Here is a 14,188-nt window from a genome sequence, read left to right as displayed (position 1 = left end):
ATACCCTATCTGAAAGGCAGAGGATTGGTGTTTGCACGTGAGGGCGGGATGCAAGGAGAGCGGAAAAACTCGCTCACAAATGACAGGAAATTTCAGAAACCGAACACTCCGGGGACTTTGTGGACCAAAAGCCTCAGGTCGTCCACCTTTAGGATCCTCCCCGGGGCTATCTGAAACCCTTGTGTTTAAACACCTACTTTGGCGCGGGACCGGAAAAGTACACGGACCTCCACCGGAAGCGTGGAGAACCCGGTGGGGAAAATCGACGGACTGAGCGGAAGCCCGTGTGGGTCTGAGAAGGTGAGCTGCCCCTTCTCACAGCTGGGAACGCCGGGCACTGGGAAGCCCTAAGGAAGCTGGCAGGAGAGGGTGAGGGGCTTCCTCTCTCCCAGAGCACCCCGCTCCCGGAGGCTGGGGCGTGGTCGACTCCGCGCAGGCCGAGAGCTCAACGCCCGGTCTTCAGAGTGAGTTTTGTCTCTAGCGTGTGACCTCGAAACATCACCTTTCCTTTTGTCTTTGTGATTGGAATAATACTAGTGGTACCTGTCGGAGGATTTCTGTGAGAACTCAATGAAAACACACGCGGAATAGTTTCTGGCACACTGTAAGCCCTAGATTTGCTATACGTAGGTGTGGATACCGTAGTCAAAACTCATCGTTAGCTTCGGGCTGCTGTCGTCCGATTGCTGGGTTTGACTGTATTTATTGCAAGAAATTATTAAACAAAACACGAAGTTGTAGTGTTATTAGAAAAGTAGTAAGACATCTGAATGTTTGGAAAACAGTTCAATAATGGTTACTCATAATCCCACCATTTTACCTGTTTACTGCCCTTTTCTCTCTCAAACCTTTTTGTCTTAAAATAGTTTTTCTTTCTTTCAAAGAGGGTCACATAATGTCCAGCGTGTCCTTGAAGCTTCTGTGTATCAAGATGTCCTTAAATTCTTGATCCTCGTGTCTCTATTTCCCAAGTGCTGGGTTTTGTAGTCTGCACCCAAATCTGACCAGAACTTTAATATTTAAAAGGTGTTCTTGAGTTAACAAGGCTTTACCTGGGAGACAGAGGCAGAAGGATCAGGAGTTCGAGACCAGCCTGGGTCACATGCGACTCTTACCAAAAAGAAAAGGAAATACAGAATCTCTTTGGCTGGGCATGGTAACAAATGCCCGTAGTCCTAACACTTGGGAGGTTGGGGAAGGAGGATTAGAAATCCAACGCCTTTATTTACTTTATTATAAGCTAATATTTTGCCAGGTTGTGATGTTGCACGCCTTTAATCCCAGCACTCAGGAGGCAGAGGCAGGCAGATCTCTGTGAGTTCGAGGCCAGCCTGGTCTACAGAGTGAGTTCCAGGACAACCAGGGCTACACAGGAAAACTCTGTCTCAGAAAATCCAGTAAATAAAATAAGTATTATGTATGGTGTGTGTGTGTGTGCACGCGCGCGCGTGCGTGCATAATGGATGTATATGGGCACGCATATGTGTGGAGGACAGAAGAGTTTTGTGGTGTTAGTTCTCTCCTCCCCCTTTTATATTGGTTCTGGGAATTGAACTCAGGTTGCCAGGTTTGTTCAGCAACATCTTTATCCACAGAGCCATCTTACTAGCCCTTGTCTCAGATGATTTTTTTTTTTTTTTTTTTTTTTACTTTTATCAGCATTTATTTTATGTGGAATTTATTCCCGTGCCATAAGTTTTTGTTTCTTCAGTTTCTTCTGGGATATCTTTTTCTTTTGTGCAACCTCCTGTTCTGACTTTGGAACAATTTGTTCCTTTTCAGTGAGGATCATCTCGATGTGGCAGGGGAAGCTCATGTATGGGTTAATCCAGCCATGAGCTCTGTAAGTCCATAGGCGCATCTTAGGTGCTTTGTTCACCTGGATGTGTTCAATGACTAGAGAATCCACATCTAAACCCTTCAGCTCAGCATTACTCTCTGCATTCTTAAGCATGTGCAGCAAAAATTCAGCGCTCTTTTTAGGCCACCGGCCCTGTGTCCAGCCCCACTGTTTGGCCTGGGTGCACCTACCGACTCCACCATTATACCGCCGGAAAGGCACACATTGCTTCTTTAAAGTGACATCTTTCAGGTATTTGGTGGCTTTTCGGATATGCATACCCTTGATGGCCTGGGCAGTTTCTTGGGTGTTCTTAAAGTGAACCTGAAGATTTGAACCTCTCGATTTGCATGATTTCGTAGGGTTTTCTGGGTCCATCGAGTAGCAAACCATCTTCACGGGTCACCTGAGGCCACGTACAGGAAGAGTCAGATGATTCTTATGTGGATTAAATATGTCAGAGAATCTGTAAGTATTAACAGTGAGGTTTAACTGTGATGGTGTTACTTAGGTCTGTCATCTTTCCTTTCCTTTTCTTTCTTGCTCTTGTGATTCTTCAAAACAGGGTCTTATATAGCCTAGACTGGACTTGAACTTGTTATGAGCCAAAGATGACTTCCCGATCCTATTGCCTCTAGCTGCCAAATGCTAGGATCACAACCCGTCACCATCCTGCTTAGGTCTACCTTTGAAGTGCTCAAATAGTAATACCAGTGTGGGCCTTGGCCTACAAATTTGTCAGACAGAAGATCTTGGGAATCTCATGTACTGAATCAGAGAGCCTCTGTGACTGCCATTCCATCTCTCAGAAGAAGCTCTCAGGGTAGGTACGGACTTAATGCCTGAAGAAAGAGGAATTGGTTCAGTAGTGCAAAGCCTCTGCTCCAATAGTCACAGCTAATGAGTAAATAGAACCAGGTATCGCTGCTGCCTCTCTGGCTCTCTGCAATGCTCACCTTAGGCCCTCTTTTTATTGATAAAGTACTAATGTCCACATCATTTGGGCCAGGCTCTGGACTGAATTACTTGAGTTTACTTTTTTGAACCTATTGTGTCTTTAAAACTCCAGAACAAAGAAAATTTAATAAAAAAAATAAATAAATAAAATAAAACCCTGCCAGTGGCGGTAACACACACCTTTACTCCCAGCACTGAGGAGGCAGAGGCAGGAGGATCTCTGTGAGTTTGAGGCCAGCTTGGTCCAGGACAGGCACCAAAAACTACATGGAGAAACCCTGACTCGAAAAACCAAAAAATAAAAAATAAAACCCCAAGAAAAAGCTGCTTTGAAGTTGACACCTCTTGAGGCAGCTTGTGGCACGTACTTGAATTATTTGGGGGTTGATGGCCAGCTCTGTGAAGCTGAGGTTTTGCTTTAGTCATGTTGGTAGTTTGGTTTATTTAGTGATAGGGTCTCATGTAGCCCAGCTGTCCTTGAACTCACTAGGTAGCTGAGGATGACTTTAAACTCCTGATCATCCTGCCTTCGTCTCCCAAGTGCTAGGGTTACAAGTATGGTGTCACCATTCTTGGCCATATTGGCACTTTTATTTTTATGATGCATAAGATAGTACTCTGCTTCTAAAAGCCACTGCTGAGTAATTGGGGGGCGGGGGAGGCCTATGAATTATACAGTACATGGTCTCTGTTGAGTTTGAACTTCTGATTCATTCATTTGTTGCTCTCCTGATAACCAATGTTTTTTCTGCTATAGGTGGAATTGGGCTGATTACTGAAGCTTATTTTTTCAATCCACGGAAATTTTTACATTTTGACTTTTTTCTTACAATGGCTTCCTTTCACAAATTACTGACTGGCACTTACATTCATAGAAACTTCCTGAAGCCAAGGGTTGCCTTGCATCCGTTTATAGGTGTTCACTTTGTACACTGTTCTTCCAGTCCTCTTCAGAAACAAGTGGCTCCTGCTGACAGAGTCTCCCAGAAAAAGAAAACTGAAGAGGGTTTACAAGAGGGTCACGACAAAGAGGTTGCCTTGGATATAACTTCTCCTGACAAGAAACCCGAAGTTAGTTTTGATAAAGCAATTAGAGATGAAGTAATAGAACATTTAAAGCTTTTGAAGGATGAAATTAAGGCTCATTGGATAGGTCCAGGAGGCCGCCCAATACAAGAGGTCATAATGGAGCAAGCCAGGGTTGTCTGGCAGTTTCGTGGAAAAGAAGATTTGGAGAAGTGGATAGTGACTTCTGATAAGACAATTGGAGGCAAAAGTGAAATATTCTTGAAAATGGCCAAGAACAACCAAAGTGCCCTGCTCTATGGGACGCTGAGCTCTGAGGCACCTCAAGATGGAAAAAGTACCCAAAGTGGGTACTGTGCAATAGTATCCAGGATTCCAAGGGTAGGTGAGGCCTGGAACCAGTTTTCTAGTGACTTTGGTTGTAGCATGAACTATAACAGACAGCTTGCTTTTCTGTAAATGAACACATCAGTTTTGTTATATATAGGCATCTTGCCTCTAGGGATAAATAACTACTTGGCCTGAGTGTAAAATGGGGCAGCCTTGTTTCTGGGCATTGTTTTGGGTCTGAGAAGAATGGGGTGTGTCTGAGGAATCCTGAGATAATAGACTTTGAAAGGTATCTAGGGAGATCTCTAGCTTGGATTAAGTAGGATCACCCTGTGGCCTTTTTGGGTTTTGAGACAGGGTCTCATGCAGTTTAGGCTGGCCTTGCACTAATTATGTAGCTGAGGATGACCTAGAACTCCTAACACTCCTGCCTTGACCTAAATGCTGATACTTAAGTGATGTGCCACCATGTCTGGTACTTGTATTAATATTTGACATTGCTGTGCTGGGGGCTGGGGAGATGGCTCAGTCAGTACAGTGCCTGCCAGGCAAGCTTGAGGACCTGGGTTTGATCCCCAGTGCACACATAAGAAGCTGGGTGGGGCATCATGCTCCTCCAGGTCACAACGGACTACATGTGTTTGTTTAATGGCCGTGTATACATATCTGTTGTTATTTCACTGTGTCTGTGTTATACTAAATGTGGATACATTCTGTTGTCCCTGACTCTAGTACCATGTGGTTCACTATAGCCTTTCATCTCTTGTCTGTAACTTGCCTCTCTAACAGAAATCTTCATCCTCTCGACATCCACTTACTTATTAATCCAACCCCAGTAAATATATAATGCAGTGTAGAATTTCCGGAGTTGTGTTGCCCAAATTAGTCTTGAATTCCTGGGCTTAAGTGATCCTCCAGCTTCCAGCTCCTAAGCAGATGGGATTACGGGTGTGCACACAACGCTTCGTGTCTGTTCTGCAGTGGGGATCGGACCTAGGGCTTCGGTATTCTATGCAAGTGTCAGAACTTTAGCTACGCCCCAGCCCCAGTTTCAGAATTCTTAACCAAAAGCCATTTCAGAAATCGCATGTTAGATTGAAGTGTTTAAGCTGGGCCTGATAATTTAGGCCTGCAATCCCAGCAGTGTGGGAGGTAAAGGCAGGAGTTTTGCCAATTCAGGGCTAGCCTAGGCTACTGAGTAAGTTCAGAACCAGCCTAGGCAAATTAGTGAGACCCTATCTCAAAATAAAAACCTTGGGTGTAGTAGTGCGTTCTTGTGATCACTGCATTTGGGAGGAGCCTGGAGGATTGGAGTTCATGGTAATTCTGAGTTATAGTGAGTTCTGGGCTATATGAGGCCCCATCTCAGAAACTACCAAGTCCAAGGAGGCCTAGAGTAGTAGAGTGCTTGCCTAGCATGTGCAAGGCCCTATAACCAATAGCTACTCCATATTACAAGACAACAAAAAAGAACGTTGTTCATTTTTAAATTTTCTTTTCTTTCTTTCTTTTTTTTTTTTTTTAAAGGACAGGGTTTCTCTGCGTGTAACAGTTCTGACTGTCCTGGAACTCACTTGGTAGTCCAGGCTGGCCTCGAACTCACAGAGATCCGCCTGCCTCTGCCTCCCGAGTGCTGGGATTAAAGGCGTGCGCCCCCCCCCACCACCACCACCACTGCCTGGCTCAGTTTCTTAAAGTTTCTGTCTCAAGTTCTGCCCTGAGTCCCTGTCAGCCTCTGGCTGTCTCCGTGTGAATTCACCGGCTGTCTCAGGGCTGTCTCCGTGTGAATTCACCGGCTGTCTCAGGGCTGCCTAAAGGGGCTGCACTTCAACTTCAGCTGCAGTCTGGTGGTTCGCGTGGACATTATGCATTAGGGGGAAAAGCAGATGTAGGAGCGGCATTAGACTCTCTGTGAAGTAGTGGAAAAAGGAAGCTCCTTGTTCTTTCAGATGTAACCAGGGATGCACAAAGTCGTTTGTTTTTCCAGTCTTCCCTCAAAAAAATGCATGGAATAGTTATGGTCAGTCAGAGCAGAAAGTAATTCTGTAGCCAAACACCCCGCACTGTGAAGTAATGAAACTAGTAGATAACTTTTTGTTTGTTTTTAAGGTAGAATCCCCTAAGTAGCTCAGGCTTCCGGTAAACTCACATCATATTTCCTGCCTCTGCACCCTAAGCACTGGGGTCACTGATGTGAGCCACCACGCCTCGTCTAACGTGTCAGTATGTTTTTCCCGTGCTGGTGCTAAGTACTTTATGTACGTCCTCCACTCATCCCTCAAAACGGTCCTGAGACAGGAGATCATCCCAGTGTTACTGTGAGGAACTGAGGCTTTGGGAGCTGGTGATTCTGCAGGGATGCAGCTAGTCAGAGGGCGTGAGCATTAGTTCATGGCTGAGCATTGACATCTTGAATGCCAGTTGTCCTTGAGAGTGCTATAAATAAATAAATGCCTAGGGAAATGCACCCTAAGTTCCTTTCCTTTTCTCTCTTTTTATTATTTATTTGTTTAGAGACGGAGTCTTACTCTGGAGCGCCAGCAGGTCTGATGGCTGTAGCCTAGGCTGACTTCAGTCTGCCAGGAATCTTTGTGCCTCAGCATCCTTGGTGTAGGGATGACAGGCCTGTGCCTCCACACCTAGACCTTAACTTCCATTTTTGAAGAAAGTGACAGCCTAGGCAGTTAAACACAGATTTGGGGCTTAAGCAGTGCTTGTACTGATTAGCTGAGTTCTCTGTTATCTCTGACATCTTGATATCTGTATTTTAGGACTGTGGGGAGGATTAAAGGAAATTATGCATGTAAATTGCTTGAATGGATGCTAGCGATTATTTAATGTGTGTGTGTGTGTGAGAGAGAGGGGGGAGGGGAGGGGATGAGAGGAGTGTGTAAGCATGTAGAGGCCAGAGGGTAATGTTGGAATGTCTTGCTGTATCACTGGCTGCCTAGTTTTTGGAGACAAGGTCTCCCTCTGAACCTGGAGCTCACCGTTTTGACTAGACTGGCTGGCCAGTGAGCCCCTGGGGTCTGCCCCTCTCTGTGAGTGCTGCAGCTACAGGTGGATGCTACCACTTAGTTTTGTATTGTGGGTGCTGGAGATCCGAACTCAGGTCCTTATGCTTTTACAGCAAGCACTGAGCCATCTTCCCAGCCTCTTGATTTTTAAAACTTGATGGAGTAAGACAGTTGTTATAAAATGGGCTTCTCAGAAGCCGTTGTTTCTTAGAACCAGGGAAGAAAGGTACATTAATTTCCATTTGGCAAACACAAATGAATGTCTGTCATATGGAAACATTGTCCTAGGTTAATCATGCCTTGAACATTACCTTAGAAACATACGTCAGTGTTTTGTACTAAAATTCTGGTTTATTTGCCTTCTTGTGGTAGAAAATGTACATAGACCGCCCTGTTGGGTTGGCAAGGTGGCTCAGTGGGTAAGACACTTGCTGCTAAGCCTGAAGACCCAAGTTCAGTCCCTGAACCCACATGGAGAAGGAAAGACTGACGGACAGAAGTTGTCCTCTGACGTCCATATGCGTCCCCCCTCCACCCGCCACCGTCCGGTAATAAACAACACACTGCTGACTTGCTGAGGGTTCCTACTATACTAACTGAACTTTCTGTACCTTAGGGGGCTTTTGTGAGGAAGCTGTCTTATGATTGGTCCCAGTTCAACACTCTGTATCTCCGAGTCCGTGGGGATGGCCGGCCTTGGATGGTGAATATCAGGCAAGACACAGAATTTATCCAGAGAAAAAATCAGATGTACAGTTACTTCATGTTCACCCGTGGGGGGCCCTACTGGCAGGAAGTCAAGGTAAAATTTCAGTTCTTCACTGTTGAAAGTATGGTTACATTGTAGTTTCCTTTTTCATACTAATCATTCTTTTCTCATTTATTTTTATTTTATGAGCATTGGTGTTTTGTCTGCATGTATATTTGTGTGAGGGTGTTGGATCCTCTGGAACTGGAGTTACAGACAGGTTTGAGCTGCCATGTGGGTGCTGGGAATTGAACCCGGGTCCTCTGGAAGAACAGCCAGTGCTCTTTAACCACTGAGCCATCTCTCCAGCCCCTACTAATCATTCTTATATAAAATAGAGGCAGAATGAGTAGAAGTGAGAGGACCTTGGGAAAGATTTAAAGGACACATGTTTTGTTTTTTTCATTAATAAGATTGAGCCAGGCTGGGTGGTGGTGCACGCCTTTAATCCCAGCACTCAGAAGGCAGAGGCAGGCGGATCTACAGAGTGAGTTCCAGGACAGTCAGAACAGTTATAGAGAAACCCTGTCTCAACCCCACTCCCACCAGAAAAGAGTCAGGCAAGGTGGCACATGCCTTTAATCCTAGCATTTTGAAGGCAGAGGCAGATGATTTCTGTGAGTTTGAGGCCAGCCTTGGCCTACATAGTGAGTTCCAGGACAGCCAGGACTGCATAGAGACTCTAACTAAAACAAACAAACAAACAAACAAACAAACAAACAATAAATAAGTAAATAAATAAAATAAGTTTATGGATGTATGTGTCTTAGTTTGGGTTACTATTGTTGTGATGCAATACCATGACCAAAAGCAAGTCGGGGAGGAAAGTTTAATTCACTCACACTTCCATACAAGAGTTTATCATCAAAAGCAGTGAGGGCAGGAACTCAAGCAGGGCTGGTACCTACCTGGAGGCAGGAGCTGACATGGAGGCCATGGAGGAGTGCTGCTTACTGCCTTGCTCCTCATGGCCTGCTCAGCCAGCTTTCTTACAGACCCCAGGACCACCAGCCCAGGGATGTCCCCATCCACAGTGGGCTGGGTCCTCCCCCATCAATCACTAATGAAGAAAATGCTCCACAGGCTTACCTACAGCCCAGTCTTGTGGAGGCATCTTCTCAATTGAGGTTCCCTCCTCTCGGATGACTATAGGTTGTATCAAGTTGGCATAAAACCAGGCGGCACAGTTTGTTAGCTTCCTAGCCAGTCTACTTGTGTGTGGATGAGGAGTGTTTTGGAGGTGCTCTATCTACCGCTGACTTACATCCCTGTCTCAGACAAAAAAATAAGTCTTCAGATTTGGCTTTTTCCTGTGATGCAGATAACTAGCATCCTCCACCCTCACCCCATACAAGGATTGCAGCAAGCGCTTCTCACTCGCTGGGAGAACACTTCACAGCGTAGCTAACACTTGGGTTTTCTGTTTTGAAGTAAGCGCTAAGTTACCTGTGCTGGCCTTGAATTCACAGGCCTGCTGTGTGTGTGTGTGTGTGTGTTCACGTGCGTGCGTGCAAGCGCACGCGCGCGCCTGTGCGCCCACACTTATTGCCTCTTTAGTCTAAGGTAAAGTAGTGAAATGCTTCCTAAGACCCCAGGCTCAATCCACATCACTGCAAAAACAAAACCCTCAGAAAACTGCAGCGTTAATACAAGGAGCTAACCATTTCATATACATGTCTTTGTTGTTTTCGAGACAGGGTCTCTCTGTATAACAGCCCTGGCTGTCCTGGATCTCACAGAGATCCACCTGTCTCTGCCTTTCGAGTGCTGGGATTAAAGGCGTGCACCTCATATACCTGTCTTTTTATAAACTTACTAATTTACCTACTTATTGAAATAGGGTCTTGTGATGTTGCTCATGCTAGTCTGAATTGAGGTGATCCTTCTGCCTTAGTCTCCTGAGTAGCTAGGACTATAGATTCTAGCGTATATGCCTCAAATGGTCTTGTTCCAGCTCTGACATAACTTGTCTCATTTTTTCAGATTCCTTTCTCCAAATTTTTCTTCTCAAATCAAGGAAGGATACGAGATGGCCAGAGCCCACTTGTAGTTGACAAGGTAATGCTTTCCACTCAGAAAGATACCTTCTTTAGTGAGATACAGTTGTTGTAGAACCGGCTCAGTTTGTTTTCCAAGGATGGCAGAGGAAAGATTAAAATTCTACCCAGGCTCCTCTGTTGGGACAGATGCTGACTTAGCCCTCCATCCTGGGGGACCACCTCTATCAGCATGCTTCATTTTATTTTAGCTGTGTAGTAAGATCTCAGAAGAACTTTAAGGAGACTCCATTAAGAGGCCATGCTGTACTGTCTTAAGTGGACTACTCAAAGGGGGAGAAGAAAGGAAGTAAAATGTGGGGTAGAGAGAAGCATTCGCTCAAGTGTGCTAGGACACTCCTGTAAATCCCAGCCCTTGAGAGTGAAGGCAGGAGGATCAGGAGTTCAAGGCCAGCCTGGGCTACATGCAACCCTATGTAGAAAAAAATGAAAGCAGTCTTGAATTTGTACTTCTTAAATTTAGTCCAGCAAGTGAAGAGTATAATATGCTGAGGCTGATGAGGTGAAGACTCCATTACAGTGATTCCCATGAGTCTTTTGAAGACTTCAGAAAGAACATCGCTGTATCAGTGTAGGAGAGTCTAATCCCTTTCTCTTATTTTACATTTAGATCTCTTCTATAGGACTCACTCTGGCAGATAAGGTGGATGGACCATTCTTCCTGGAAATAGATTTTATTGGTGTGTTTACTGATCCAGCCCATACAGAAGAACTTGCTTATGAGAGTTCTCCAGCTGTTAACCCAGATCTTTTCAGATAGAGAACTGGGGCAGATTTGAGTAACACTGAGTACTAGTCACAAATACAAAATAAAGCCTTTCTGTCTACCACTTCCCCCCAACCTTTTTCTGCTGTACTATGTGTAGGGTAAAAAGGGCCAGTGAAAGAACACCCTGGCCCTGAGACCAGAGTCAAGGAAACAAACCCTGCCCCTAACCCACTCAGGAATTGAAATCCAACCAATCCCAGAACATGAAAACCAACCAACCAACCAACCCCTGAGCATGAAACCAATCCCAGAGGACAAAAACCAACCAACCAACCCCTGAGCATGAAACCAATCCCAGAGGACAAAAACCAACCAACCAACCAACCAACCAACCAATCCCTGAGCATGAAACCAATCCCAGAGGACAAAAACCAACCAACCAACCAACCAACCAACCAACCAACCAAGCACCCACCCCTGAGCATGAAACCAATCCCAGAGCACAAAAACCAACCAATCTCTGTGTTTGTCCCAAACTCATGAATTGAAATCCTACCAATCCATACCCTGAAAATCTCTACCTTGGAAAGCTCTGCCCCTAAGAAATCCTATATAAGCCCTGTACCTGGTCAGTTTGGGGCTGCCCTTTCTCTACCCTGGCAGAGGCAGCCACTCTTCTGGATCCCTCCCTCCCAATAAACCTCCAGTGAGGTTTGTAGTAATGACTTTCTTTCCCTGGAGCAGAGCAGAGCTGTAACAAACCTCACCAGGGAAACCCTCCCCTGCTGGAGCAGAACTGTTAGGCTTGCCTTAGAGAAACCTTTCCTGGAGCAAGGACTGTTAACACTGCTGGGGATCCAATCCCATGCTGGAATAGAGCTGTAGGTATTCCTGGGCTCCTGACTGCCAGGATACCTTTCCCTTAGAAGCTGTAACACTTACACTGGGAACTGAAATTGAACCCAGGGCCTCATGTATTCTAGGCAAACATGAGCTACGTTCCCATCCCCACATGAGCACTTTTTTCTCTTGTTTTTCGAGACAGGGTTTCTCCGTTGCTCTGGCTATCTTGGAACTCACTCTGTAGACCAGGCTGGCCTCAAACTCACAGGGATCCACCTGCCTCTGCCTCCCGAGTGCTGGGATTAAAGGCATGCACCACCACCCGACAGGCTGATGGCAATGCATGTTGGTACATGTTTTGGGGGATGGGATGAGGTGAGGTTAAATGCTGTCTCTAAGAGAGAGCAGGTAAGGGGGAACCCAGCATGAAACCAGGGCTGGGGTGTAGCTAACAAAGGCACAGTGTAAGGAATGCATTTGCCAGGAAAGTTCCTGTAGGAGCATGTCCTACTTAAGGAAGCAGTTTCAAATAAGGCACCTCTAGGGTAACTGTGGTTGATCTTATCCACTCTGCCCTTGTTTCTAAACTGAGCTTTGAGGAAAGGAGTCTGCTGAATAAATATGCCATGGACATCTCTGGAAAATGGGATAGCCGTGTAGAGAGCTTGCCTTCCAAAGACATGAACTTAGTTTTTACTTTCGGGGCTTCTTATATAACTGTTGCTCATAGGCGATAGACGGGTTGCTCATGGGTCCCATTCATTTAAAATGTCACAGTGTGGGCTACAGCGATGGCTCAGTCGGTGAGACCCCTGGCTGCTCTGACAGAACCCAGGTCCTGTTCCCAGCGCCCACACGCACTGGAACTGGCGTTCTAGGAGCGCTGAAGCTCTCTTCTGGCCTCCACAGGCACCAGTCAGTTCAGCTCAAATCAAGCACTTTCTAAGGAGCCCTGGTCACCGGGTTTTGTCACAGCAATCAACAAGTAAAATAAGACACCAGTTTATTTTTTTGTAAGATTTAATTTTTAGGCCAGGTGATGGTGGCACATGCTTTTAATCCCAGCACTCGGGAGGCAGAGGCAGGTGGATCTCTGTGAGTTTGAAGCCAGCCTGGTCTACAGAGCGAGTTTCAGGATAGCTAGGGCTGTTAATACAGAGAAACTGTCTTGAAAGACCAAAAAGATTGAATTTTTAAAATTATGTGTATGTGTGTGGGTATATGCACATGAGTCCTGGTGTTCATGAAGGCTAGAAAAGGGTATGAGATCCCCTTTAGGTAGAGTTATAGGCAGTTATAAGCTGGCTGACTTGGGTGCTAAACACTGAACTTGAGTCCTTTGCAAGAGTTGTTAGTACATGCCCTTAACAACTAGGCCATCCCTCCAACCTTAAGGGTCGTGTCTTCCCCACCCCACCCCCTCCCCTGCACACTTCTGGTACTGGAAATCAAACCCAGGACCCTATGCATACTAGGCAAGAGCCCTGCCACCAAGCCATCCCACCTAGTACTATAGTTTATTTTTGAAACGGGCTCCTGTAGCTAAGGCAGGCAGTGAGCTTCTGCTCCTTCTGCCTCTACTTCCTGAGTACTAGATTATAGGTTTATGCCACCACACTCAGCTCAGCTTTATGAATTTCTAGTACATATAAATAGAACTGTTGAGCCGGGCGTTGGTGGCGCACGCCTTTAATCCCAGCACTCGGGAGGCAGAGCCAGGTGGATCTCTGTGAGTTCGAGGCCAGCCTGGGCTACCAAGTGAGCTCCAGGAAAGGCGCAAAGCTACACAGAGAAACCCTGTCTCGAAAAACCAAAAAAAATAAATAAATAAATAGAACTGTTGGCTATTTACCTTGTTATCTTACTATTTCTAGTAACAAGTGCAAGGCCTTAGATTTAAAACCCAATAAGAAAGGGAAAGAGAAAAACACTTCTTTACAGCCAGGGATGGTGGTATACACCTAACTCAGCATATACTTGGGAGGTAGAGACAAGAGGATCAGGAGTTCAAGGTCATCCTCAGATACAAAATGAGTCTGAGCTACTCGAGACCCTGTTTCAAGAAAAAAGGTTGTTGTGGAAGAGAAGTGGGTGGGGAGGATGTGTAAGTACTTACTGACCTTCAGTGGCCACCTCAGTCCTGGGCAACTTACATTTAAAAAGAACGAACCTATCCCAGTGAAAACATTTTTATTTATGAAAACCATAAGCATCACACACAACTCAGCATCTCTGTGTGGCAGAGCAAAGAACTACAGCCATGTCTAGCTGCTTCCTCTCCCTTACAGCTGGTAAGGGTTAAGTCTGACAGCCATGGCAACTCGTACAGCAGAGACTCTGTTTGTCTTCGATGGTAACAGGTCAAATCCAGGGTCCAGTGTGTGGTAGACAAGTGCTGTACAACGGAGGCACACCCTCTGCCCTGTGGCTTTTATTTAACAAGTAGAGACAAAGAATTCTGTTTTAAAAATATGAGTGACAGTTGGCAATTACATGAAATGATCTGAACAAGGCTCCTATAAGCTAAAACATGTTTTTACCTTGATAAAATATTGATTCATAGCCAAATCAATAAGATTATTAGATTTTCCAGACTAGTGAACAAAAAGGTGGCCTCTCCAGCCTCCCTTTTCCTGTGAACTTGATCTCACTCAGAGTCTC

At 45.5% G+C, this 14,188-nt stretch overlaps 2 protein-coding genes across 7 annotated transcripts; one reads left to right on the top strand and one right to left on the bottom strand.

Annotated features, from left to right (window-relative positions):
* The first annotated feature begins 214 nt into the window (after window positions 1–214).
* LOC114692306 (complex I intermediate-associated protein 30, mitochondrial-like) lies at window positions 215–10,816 on the top strand. 6 transcript variants are annotated; one of them, XM_037205115.1, is made up of 6 exons: window positions 259–464; window positions 2,406–2,663; window positions 3,555–4,204; window positions 7,787–7,972; window positions 9,902–9,976; window positions 10,586–10,795. In XM_037205115.1, exons 3-6 carry the CDS (start codon window positions 3,629–3,631, stop codon window positions 10,733–10,735), a joined length of 987 nt encoding a protein of 328 aa, XP_037061010.1. In that variant the 5' UTR covers window positions 259–464; window positions 2,406–2,663; window positions 3,555–3,628; the 3' UTR covers window positions 10,736–10,795. The 6 variants fall into 6 exon arrangements, with proteins under 6 accessions (XP_037061012.1, XP_028723812.1, XP_037061010.1 ...); XM_037205116.1 differs by having other exon boundaries at window positions 284–300; XM_028867980.2 differs by lacking the exon at window positions 259–464 and adding an exon at window positions 2,219–2,308 and having other exon boundaries at window positions 2,479–2,663.
* On the bottom strand, window positions 1,671–2,233 carry LOC114692307 (60S ribosomal protein L17-like). Its single transcript, XM_037205118.1, has one exon. The coding sequence runs from the start codon at window positions 2,231–2,233 to the stop codon at window positions 1,679–1,681; it is 555 nt and encodes a 184-aa protein (XP_037061013.1). The 3' UTR covers window positions 1,671–1,678.
* Window positions 10,817–14,188: the final 3,372 nt, after the last annotated feature.

This window comes from Peromyscus leucopus, chromosome 4, assembly GCF_004664715.2.
Source record: "Peromyscus leucopus breed LL Stock chromosome 4, UCI_PerLeu_2.1, whole genome shotgun sequence".
In the NCBI taxonomy this organism is placed as follows: domain Eukaryota; kingdom Metazoa; phylum Chordata; class Mammalia; order Rodentia; family Cricetidae; genus Peromyscus; species Peromyscus leucopus.
This window is presented reverse-complemented; position numbering and strand designations above follow the sequence as displayed.

Excerpts from the sequence above, each read along its gene's own strand:
- LOC114692307 (XM_037205118.1), bottom strand. The coding sequence starts at position 2,233 with ATGGTTTGCTACTCGATGGACCCAGAAAACCCTACGAAATCATGCAAA.
- LOC114692306 (XM_037205114.1), top strand. The coding sequence starts at position 3,629 with ATGGCTTCCTTTCACAAATTACTGACTGGCACTTACATTCATAGAAAC. Across the intron at positions 4,205-7,786 it reads TAGTATCCAGGATTCCAAGG|GGGGCTTTTGTGAGGAAGCT; the intron begins GTAGGTGAGGCC and ends TCTGTACCTTAG. Across the intron at positions 9,977-10,585 it reads GCCCACTTGTAGTTGACAAG|ATCTCTTCTATAGGACTCAC; the intron begins GTAATGCTTTCC and ends TTTTACATTTAG.